The sequence below is a fragment of the Gigantopelta aegis genome, chromosome 7, assembly GCF_016097555.1.
Source record: "Gigantopelta aegis isolate Gae_Host chromosome 7, Gae_host_genome, whole genome shotgun sequence".
NCBI classification, from domain to species: domain Eukaryota; kingdom Metazoa; phylum Mollusca; class Gastropoda; order Neomphalida; family Peltospiridae; genus Gigantopelta; species Gigantopelta aegis.
The window spans coordinates 24,679,781-24,691,295 of NC_054705.1; the positions used below are offsets into that span (position 1 = coordinate 24,679,781).

At 42.9% G+C, this 11,515-nt stretch overlaps 1 protein-coding gene across 1 annotated transcript; it reads right to left on the minus strand.

The window, feature by feature from the left end:
* Positions 1 to 282: 282 nt before the first annotated feature.
* LOC121377987 lies at positions 283 to 9,810 on the minus strand. The gene is made up of 4 exons (XM_041506083.1): positions 9,587 to 9,810; positions 4,069 to 4,305; positions 2,618 to 2,758; positions 283 to 476 (listed from the first exon to the last, which is right to left on the minus strand). The coding sequence occupies exons 1-3, from the start codon at positions 9,808 to 9,810 to the stop codon at positions 2,650 to 2,652; spliced, it is 570 nt and encodes a 189-aa protein (XP_041362017.1). The 3' UTR covers positions 283 to 476; positions 2,618 to 2,649.
* Between the last annotated feature and the right edge of the window lie 1,705 nt (positions 9,811 to 11,515).

An 11,515-nucleotide genomic window follows, 5' to 3' on the forward strand; every position in this document is an offset into this window, starting at 1 on the left:
GATCTTTTAGTTGCGCTTCCCACAGGCAGGATAGCACAAACCATGGCCCTTGATGAACCAGTTATGGATCACTGGTCGGTGCAAGCGGTTTACACCTACCCATTGAGCCTTGCGGAGCACTCACTCAGGGTTTGGAGTTGGTATTTGGATTAAAAATCCCATGTCTCGACTGGGATCTGAACGCAGTACCTACCAGCCTGTAGACCGATGGCCTAACCACGATGCCACCGAGGCGGTATATACTTGTAGAATGCAGGAAATTGCATTTCAGGACATCTAGTTTTCAAACATTTACGGAGGAGTATACCTCCAACCCCCCTAACAACTTTGCTTTACCCCCTGGATCTGTCAACCCCCACCCCAAAGTCTACCGCCGTGCCTGTGTAAGTGTTCATTAATTTGATACTGGGTATGGATGGATCACCATGATACTCAAGTTAGATTCGAATTCTTCTGTCTTGCTCTTAAAACGATTGCTGTAAGATAAGAAAAAAAAAACATTGATTTATTGTGAAATAACGTTCGAATTATGTCACATGCTTGAAAACCGTATGGAATGAAACGCAATTTAAAAACATGGGGAAATGAAAGTAATATTGTTTTAATGACACCGTAGAATATGTTTTAATGTTAGTACATCGATGTCAGCAGAACAAAGTGCAATGTATGTCACGATCTGCATTTGTGCAGGAAAATTGTGCGGGGGAAGAGGGTGGGTGGGGATCTGGACTGTGGGGTCATCCCCCCCCCCCCCCGAAAAATACATTTTAAAAAGAAAATTCGCTTTTAGCAGGACCTGGTGTGAGACGTTTCCTCTCAGCACATGCTACTGCGTGTACCAATAAAACATTTAGAACCAATCCAATTCGAAAATAAGAAAACGAAGGACTTGTTTACATTAACATATGGTTGCTTGATATAAAGAGAAAGAATGCTACCAGGTATATGACCAGGTATATAGCGACAGTTAAAAAGTTCATTTCATTTTTTTTCAACTTATTTTTGTGCTTATATCCAATTAAGTTTCAAGCACGCTGTCCTGGGCAAACACCTCAGCTATATGGGCTGTCTGTTCAGGACAGTGGGTTAGTGGTTTGTGAGAGACAAGATGGTTGTCACGGGGATTCTATAATTCCCGTAACTGAATAAAACACGATTATCAAAATATCTCTCCTAACTGTATATCTATTAGATCTCTCTGTAACAGGCTGTTAAACCCTAGTATGGCTCGTCTCTAGGTATGATCAGAGATACGATCTTATATAAAGTATATATTATTATAGCACGTTAGTTCTCTAGAAACACAACAAAAACACAATATACTTGGGAATCTGTATTAATCTACGCTGACAAATGTACAGCCGTAGTAGTTAATTAATAACAGCAATAATAACAACCCAGAACTGATCACTTAATTAGTTAATCTCTAGGTGTCTAGTTACACAATATGCGAATCACTTCACCGTTACACCACACCCACACGTGTGATAATTGAGAAACGCTTCCAGGAGAAGTTAATTAATAAAGGAATTACAACACCATTCCTAACTGGTTAATTTTTAATTAACCCTAACTACTCTTTCAGTAATCTTGTAACACAGAATTAATACTGGTACCTATCACACTAAAGACAATAACCTACAGTTTACCTAGGTCGTCTAGGATGACTGGCTAAGCTTTATATTACCAAATACTCGTATAATGTTAGAACAAAAAGTCTACGATTTACTTCGTCAGATGACCGAAGACACTGTCTAAAGAATATTGGTATAATACAGTATTAAAATATTTAAAGTCACATCAATCACATCAAGGTTATACACAGAGCAGAAAATATATAATTACCAAAGTCCCGTCTGAACTAATATAGTTCGTTCAGTGGACGACGTCCGTGATCCCCTGGAGCCTTCCTAGTTCGTTCTCCTCGAGATCTCTAAAAACTAGCTATTTATTATAAATCAGAATTCGCCTGGGGGTACAAGGCGGTACCTCCCCCTATCATCTGATATTCCATCTCTACTAGAGTCGGTATATTTCTCTCTGATCGTCAGACTTACTGACGCCATAGTCGCCAAAACACGGTTGTAAAAACCGCACTCGCAGAGGTATTACGTAACTACTCGCCACATGGCCTCCACAGCTGGACTAAGTGCATATTGGAATGCCCGATCGCGCGAAGTATTACGTAACAAGTTGCCCACCTGCGCTTAAGTGCAATTAAACTGCACACGGCCCTCTAACACAATTAAAAATCGCCACAGGCGAAAGAGCATGTTCCGTCACAATGGTGTAGTGGCCGTACACCTACCCAATGAGCCCTAAAGAACTCGCTCTGGGTTGGAGCCGGTACCGGGCTACGAACCCTATACCTATCAGCCGGTAGTCTGATGGCTTAACCACTGCGCCACCGAGGCCAGTTAAAAAGTTAATAAGCAGCTTCCAGCTTATGTCATAGAATCGTGTAGTGATCTTTGAAGTTCACAGCGAATGGCGACGCAACAACACATTTCATTTCAACGTTCTTTCTTGCTTATATCCAGTTACGGTTCAAGCACGCTGGCACACACCTCAGCCATCTGGCCTGTCTGTATTGCCGTAATTAGGGTATTTAAATTACCTGAAAATATTCACTCAGTCTTCGAGACGAAATTATCTGAGATTTTCTTCACTGCACAGGACGGCAGCGTGACTCGAACTCGAGACCCAACATACTCCCAGCACCACGCCGCCAGCTGTCTGTGTGCCATGTGTTTGTCTTCTGTAAACAAGAAATAGTAGAGGAATTTGATTTCTTACATCGTTATGGGTATTTCGACACCTGGTTGAGAGCGACAAACAGAGACGAACAGTGAGAGAGGGAGAGACAGAGAGAAGGGGAGCCTTGCCCCAACACAGACTACACCTACTGAAAAAGTATCAAGGGACATTTTTGTAAGGCGGTTCCAAACGAATCACTGATAATTTTGACATGGATTACAACTAATATTGTTAGTAGAATGATGGAAATATATGGTGAAAAGTTTCAGGCCAGTTCATTTTCCATAGTCTTTGTCTCATTGCGAGTTTTTCTCCATAACACTGGTGGAGCGGGAAGGGCGGGGCGGCCATTGATGCTTATGGCAAAGGATCTTTAAATGCATTTCACACAGACAGAATAGTACATACCACAGCCTTTCGGGTACTATCGAAGGAAGGAAAGAAGGAATGTTTTATTTAATAACGCACTCAGCACATTTTAATTACGATTATACGTTGTCGGACATATTGGTTAAGCGCCACACATAATTAGAGAGGAAACCCGCTGCTTCCACGCCATGGTCTACTCTTTCCGAGTAACAGCCAGTGATATTTTATATGCAGGATCCTACAAACAGGATAGTACATACCACGGTCAGAGGCGAATCTAGGCACTGACGGTCTTTGTTAAACAAGTTGTGAAACACTCGGCGGAAAGCGGCCTTAGACCGACCGCGCACCAGGCGAACTCTTCACGAGTGGGTTACCCACCACCACATGTTTACGACTAGCAAATAATTTTTGTTGAAAATTGTAAACCGATCGCGAGTGATTGGTTAATTACATTCTTTTTCCGGGATCAAATGAAAATAGCACCCGGAAAGCTAATAACGTCATTAGAAAGTGACGTATTAGCAACTGGAACAGGCCAAGTTGACGGTTCAAGGGTCTACAGTTAGATTATAGCAGAAATACCAAATATACACTTAGTTCCGTAGAAAAACGATTCAGTTTACAATTAACATAACCTTCGGTCAAAAATTACATTTACGGGATCAAATTTATAGGCAATATCATCTAAAAACTCCATAATGAAAAATGATTTCTATCTGGGCCCCGTTCCACGAAGCGATCTTAGCCCTAAGATTACCTTAGGCGCATAGCTACTCTATGCACTTAAGTTGATCTTAGGGCTAAGATCGCTTCGTAGAACGGGGCCCAAATCGTCTGTTGTACAAATTTAAGATGTGCACAAATTGTTTAACACGACATATATTTGGTATATCCGTAGCGAAAGAAGAGTGGTATATTATAATAACATCAGATACTAACTTAGCACCGGCTTCTTCTTCCTTGCTGTAATGATGTGTATAATCATAGTACGCTGCTTCCAAAACCCAGACGTTCAAGCAGACCGGTTTGAAACCCGGGTGATCGACGATACACGCCAACGACTCTGCCCCGTAACGTTCACTATACGCTTTAATTTTCTCGTTCACCTGGTCGATCTCCTTACAACACCTGCTCTCGCCTACGGTCGGCATCAAGGTGCAGTGTCCGCATTTACACCTGTAGAAAGGAATGTTTATTTAAATGTGTTTGTTGTATGACACCACTCCTGTCTTGGACGGATGAGCCGGCCGAGGCTACAGCAGCCTGTTCAGAATGTGCACGTAAAACCATGTGGCCTGACCATACAATGACACCACTTGAGCACTGATTTATTAAATATCGGCTATTGGATGTCAAACATTTGGATATTCTGAGGGTCTTAGAGAAAGAAATGTTTTATTTACATGCACTTTCTCACGGACAGGACACCGCATACCACGGCCTTAGATATAACGTACCAGTCGTGGGGTACTGGATGAGACGGCAGGGGCGTAGCATGATGTTAACCTGGAGGAAGGACAATCAAAATGAAGTCATTCGAGTTTGACGTCATTTCCATTCAGAAAGACACCGCGCCACATAATTCTTACGTCATTTGAATATCTAGTAATGGCGGACTGGAATTAAAGGTGCGTGTACAGTTTACAAAAACACGTATTAAGCTTGAGATTACATGACAAAGAGATTATTGCCCTCGTGTGTTTCGGTATCGTCAAAAATATTAACGTGCCCATATCCACTAAGGTTTAGGCAAGCCCATCATGGACATCGTCATTGACCAATTCCTGGACGGGAGCATTAGCGAAACATTTGCTGGCTCTCGTCAGGTCAGAGAGTTTTACGTGCACATTCAGAGCAAGTTGTTGTAACGTATGCCTGTCATGGGCGCAGGTGCCCGCCTTGGCCGGCTCCTCCGTCCATGAAAGGAAAGGGTCGGGGTGGGTGGGAGAAGGGACTGCCTGCGCTGGAAAGAGCAAGAGCGCACCAGTAGCCCAATCGGAGCCGGTAACAGGCGGGGGTTGGTTTTGGTGCTATGGAATCTGGAATGTCCCGTAGGATTAATGCCAAAGGCAAAGATTCCCAGTCTGGAGCTCCACGCGGTAAGACGTGTTTGTTTCGCGTGTGCACACTGCACGTGCTTTCGTGTGCTCGACTTGGGGGTCCTTCATTTCGTTGTTTTTGTCAGCGAAATGAAGTTTTCTACTGGGATGTATGCGGCCACTGGAACTGATTGAACGCTGGAATGCTTCTCGTGTCGACAGCCTGCACCACCAGGTTGGATTCTTTTTTAGCGAGATTCCTTGCCTCCACGTCATTTCTCCGTCTGACTGTCGGACTTGTTTTTTCCGTGACTCGTATGACGGCCATTCTGCAGAACGCCACGGTTGTTCGCGTTTAGTCTCTACATGTCCGAGCCTGTCCTAGCAGCACTGGAAGATTGACCGCCCCACTCTAAGAAGAAATAGGAAGCGGGGTCGGCCCCTACTACTCTTTTTCTAGACTTTACCTTGCTTTATCCTCCGTATCCTCCGGAGTCGGGCCCGTCCGCACCACTATACCAACCCATGACGACTGGACTATACCCTAGTCTGATACTCTCTCTCGTTCAGACGGATCCGGCTTCTCAAGATCTGCATTTCAGCACAGCACTACACTTTCAACGTCTATCGACTGTCAATCTAGGGGTTTTCTTGACGGGATGCAACCCATCTCGTCCCTTTAAGCTGTGCACCCAAACGGCCTTAACGAGGCCACTCGCGTGGACATATATCGATCGGACTTTAAACTTTTAGATCTGCGTTCAAAATTTTATGTCGAAATTACTTCTTTTTTTAAATATTATTAAATAGTCCGATCCTCTCTTCTTTAATTTTGGACTGTCCTTCTAAAATGCTCCAAATTATATAAATATTCGGCCGAGCAGTCAATTCTTTTTTATTTTTGGCTTGTAACCTTTTTATTTTTTGTATTTAGTCTAATTGCTATTTTTCTAAATTCTGTCTATTTTCACCCCCCCCCCCCCCCCCCCCCCCCCCTTCTTTCCATCACGAGTCGGGCCACCGATCTTATCGGAGGTCGGACTCGGGATGGGCGTGTTCGAAACCCTAGTGGTATATGGGCACGTTAAACTAGTTATCATCATCACCAAAGGCAAAGGGTACGCAGTTTGAATGAAGGAAATTGGGCGCTTTTTAAAAACGATCTGCCGAAAGAAAAAAAAAGGGGAGCTACCTATGTTTTTTTAACTTAGTATGCCGAGAGTAGCTCGTTATTGGGACCTAATTTGCAAGATGAACTTGGGGCTGGTTATATAACATACGAACAAAAGGATGTGTGGATATGGTGTGAGCTGATGTTTGTATACACGATCAAAGTCAGCTGTACACATCTAAACACATTGTAGTAGCTTTGCATTTTAAAGTGAGACGACCCCATGTGAGTTGGCAGGTTCTGACATGTGAAACAATTACGTCACTTGAGGCGTTTCGTCGCCGCAAACAATGAAACTGTTCATTGCTGCTTTTTAAATCAAACTCAGGCTCTTAACCAAATACTGTAATTAGTCTCTATCACCACAACAGCCTTGTTACAGGGGAGTTCACACCTCGTCTGTGCAGTGGCTATCGCTTCAATGAATACATTTCATCCTTGTGTGAGGAATCATTAAAATGAAATATAATTACACACATGAAAACTAAATTATACTCGTTAAACAAAACCGTAGTTTTTAATTATAATTTTTTTTTTTTTTTTTTTTGCTGCTGCTGCTAATGGAAAAAATGTAGCGAATTTCATCTGAAGATATGTTTTTTACTAAATGTTTGACATCCAACAGCCGATGATTAATAAATCAATGTGTTCTAGTCATGGGCGGATCCAGGAAATATTTTTAGGGGGGGACCAAAAAAGAAGGGCACATTGACTCGTCAAAAGGGCACCTTACTACAAGTTTTGATATTTACAATTAATATGAATTCCTACAGTTCTACGTCATAATATACTAGCAATAATGAAGTAAATTGGCGTCACTCGCGTTAGAACCTCAATGGTGCCCCATTGAGACTCAATAACACAGACACATATCTGCAAGCTTGCGCATGTACACGAAAATCTTGATTTCATTTATCTACAATATAATTATTGTTTACTTAAAAAAAAAAAAAATCTACAAACAAAAAGGGCACTTGGACATTTTGAGGGCACTTGAACAATTTTTGGGGGGGACGCGTCCCCCTGGTCCCCCCCCCCCCCCTTGGATCCGCCCATGCTAGTGGCGTTGTTAAAGAAAACTAACTTTAACTTAAAGGGACATTCCTGAGTTTGCTGCATTGTAAGATGTTTCCGACTAATAAAATATTTCTACGATTAAACTTACATATTAAATATATTTTCTTGTTTAGAATATCAGTGTCTGCATATTCAATGTGTTTCTGGTCATCTCAATATTTGTAAGAAGCCAAAACTGGAATTCGTAACGTACGAAAAAAATATTTTTTAGGAAATAAAATGAAATTTAACAGTACAAATATTAGAACGATCAGAAACACATCTAATATACAGCCACTAATATTTTATGCAGACAAATATATTTGATATGTAATTACACTCGTTAAAAACTCTCTGTTGGTCGATAACCTCTTAAAAATTGCAGCATACTCAGGAATGTTCCTTTAATATTATTTTTATTACATGTTTATTTTAACTTCATTAAAGTTTTATATATATATATATATATTTTATTTTTTTTTTTTTTTTTTTGAAAAACATTCAATTCAGATTCAAGCACGCTGTCCCTGACAAACACACCTCAGCTATCTGGTCTGTCTGTCCAGGACAGTGGGTTAGTTATCAGTGAGAGAGAAGTAGGTGTAGTGGTCTTACACCTACCCATTGAGTCACTAAATTTGTTCTGGGTGGGAGACGGTGTCGAGCTGCGAACCCTGTACCTACCAGCCTTATGTCCGATGGCTTAAACACGACACCACCGAGGCCGGTACCGAGCTGCGAACCCTGTACCTACCAGCCTTATGTCCGATGGCTTAAACACGACACCACCGAGGCCGGTACCGAGCTGCGAACCCTGTACCTACCAGCCTTATGTCCGATGGTTTAAACACGACACCACCGAGGCCGGTACCGAGCTGCGAACCCTGTACCTACCAGCCTTATGTCCGATGGTTTAAACACGACACCACCGAGGCCGGTACCGAGCTGCGAACCCTGTACCTACCAGCCTTATGTCCGATGGCTTAAACACGACACCACCGAGGCCGGTACCGAGCTGCGAACCCTGTACCTACCAGCCTTATGTCCGATGGCTTAAACACGACACCACCGAGGCCGGTACCGAGCTGCGAACCCTGTACCTACCAGCCTTATGTCCGATGGTTTAAACACGACACCACCGAGGCCGGTACCGAGCTGCGAACCCTGTACCTACCAGCCTTATGTCCGATGGTTTAAACACGACACCACCGAGGCCGGTACCGAGCTGCGAACCCTGTACCTACCAGCCTTATGTCCGATGGTTTAAACACGACACCACCGAGGCCGGTACCGAGCTGCGAACCCTGTACCTACCAGCCTTATGTCCGATGGTTTAAACACGACACCACCGAGGCCGGTACCGAGCTGCGAACCCTGTACCTACCAGCCTTATGTCCGATGGTTTAAACACGACACCACCGAGGCCGGTACCGAGCTGCGAACCCTGTACCTACCAGCCTTATGTCCGATGGTTTAAACACGACACCACCGAGGCCGGTACCGAGCTGCGAACCCTGTACCTACCAGCCTTATGTCCGATGGCTTAAACACGACACCACCGAGGCCGGTACCGAGCTGCGAACCCTGTACCTACCAGCCTTATGTCCGATGGCTTAAACACGACACCACCGAGGCCGGTACCGAGCTGCGAACCCTGTACCTACCAGCCTTATGTCCGATGGCTTAAACACGACACCACCGAGGCCGGTACCGAGCTGCGAACCCTGTACCTACCAGCCTTATGTCCGATGGTTTAAACACGACACCACCGAGGCCGGTACCGAGCTGCGAACCCTGTACCTACCAGCCTTATGTCCGATGGTTTAAACACGACACCACCGAGCTGCGAACCCTGTACCTACCAGCCTTATGTCCGATGGCTTAAACACGACACCACCGAGGCCGGTATCTTAAAGTTGTAAAACCTAGTGTTTATAATATAATATATTATTTTGTATTAGTAGATGGTGCCGTAATAATTTAAACGTAATAAATAAATTACAATAATAATTAATTCGTTTAAAAAAACAACTAAAAATGCCGGTAGGACTTTCCTTTGGCACTGTCACGTATAAAGAACATTATAAATACTTAGCATAGATAGGGTTAGGGTTGGGGATAATGACAGTGCCAAAGGAAACTCCTTCCCTAAAAACTAAACTGAACCAAACCACACGGCATGTCGCTTCACCATTCTGTATTGAGCAAGCGCTCTTCATCATCTTTCTCATCATCTGACTGATCTGATTTCTCCACCTCGCCGGGATCTCTCATCGGTTCATACTGGTACGGCTTGATGGTTCCGTTTATAAAGTTTTGGTGGATTTCGTACATCCATTCGGGCGTGCTTCCTGACGAAAAGTCGGATTCTTCTTCGCTTTCGGTGTCCAAGACATTTTCACAACGTTCCGCCATTTTACTTCGTCACGTAGTAGAATTTAGACTGGTAGGCGCCTTATTTCGCAGAACCGCTGAATAAACCGTGAGCTAGCTAGGCGTAACGTGAATGTACAATGTTATAATTGCGGCTGCGTAGTCGAGCGCGCAGTGGTATACTATTTCATGAATGATGATTTAAACACATTAATAAGTTATCTGTCTGTCTGTCATTATTGGATCTAAATAAATTGTATGTTTGTGGAAACGTGTCGAAAAAGGAATAAGTTGGGAAGGTCGGATTTTTTTATTTTTTTTTATTTTTTTTTATTTTACTACGGGTGCAGATAAATTGTGTATATTGTTTATTCACCAACATCTTAGTGAAAAATAATAATAATACGTAATAATTTTATAAATAGAAGAAGAAAAATGCATCGAATTTGTTTGGGGGGGAGGGGGGAGATAATTTTTTTTTTTTTTTTTTGTTGTTGTTTGTTTTAAGGGTAGAGCATTTTCTAGGTAGGGTGGGGTTCCTGGAAACACGTTTTAAAGCCTTGTTATTTATTTCAATGTTGTTTTACCATATAAGCATAACCCACTAAAATATTTTGATGAAGTCTAAGAACAAAATGGATCACCGTGAAAGGAATATACATGTTTCACAACACGTCAGCGCATTTAAATCTTAAAATTTGAATAAAAAGAAAGGAATGTGTAACGTTTAACGACACCTGTGCATTTGAAACTACAGCCATTTGGTATCTGGTATATGGGTATTACCACATTTGGCAGAGAAAGCAGACGGAATTTTCTGGTGCCACATGAGCTACTTTTACCGATATTGTATATGCAATTTCACATATTCTCATAGACATATCAGTACATACCACGGCCTTTGATGTACTAGTGGTGGTGACTGGTTACAAAAACAAACCAAAAACGAGATCAAGACTCTGGAACTCGCTAAATTCGGTGATTACCCCCCCCCACACACACACACAAAAAAAAAAAATCAAAAAAAAAAAAAAAAAAATCTAGCCATTGAGTAGTTAAAAATGCCCTGGTTGCGAACTCAGTACCCACCAGCTTTGTGACCGATGGCCACTACACCACCGAGGCCTGTAAATTAATTCTATTTCATTTATTCTTATGTTCTTGCTTATTTCCAATCAAGGTTCGAGCACGCTATCCTGGGTATACAAACCTCAGCTATCTGGACTGCCTATCCAGGACAGTGGGTTAATGGTTGGTAACAGACACGTTAGTGTAGTGGCCTTAAACCTACCCACTGAGTCATTTTTTTTTTTTTCAACTTATTTTCGTGCTTATATTCAATTAAGGTTCAAGCACGCTGTCCTCGGCACACACACACACACACACACACACACACACACACACCTCAGCTATCTAGACTGTCTGTCCACGACAGTGGGTTAGCTTTTAGTGGTTAGTGTGAGAGAAGAGGGTGTAGTGGTCGTACACCTATCCACTAAGTGCTAAAACTCTCTCTTTCTCTCTGGTTGGGAGCCGGTACCGGGCTGCGAACCCAGTACCTACCAGTCTTATGTCCGATGGCTTAACGACGACGCCACCAATGCTGGCATTGAGTCATTAAAACTCACTCTGCGTGGGAGCCGGTAAGGGGATGAGAACCAAATATCTATCCGTTAACAGCCTTATGCCCAATAACATATTATTATGTAATGGCTTGACTGCTGTACCAGTGAGGCCGGAAAAGATT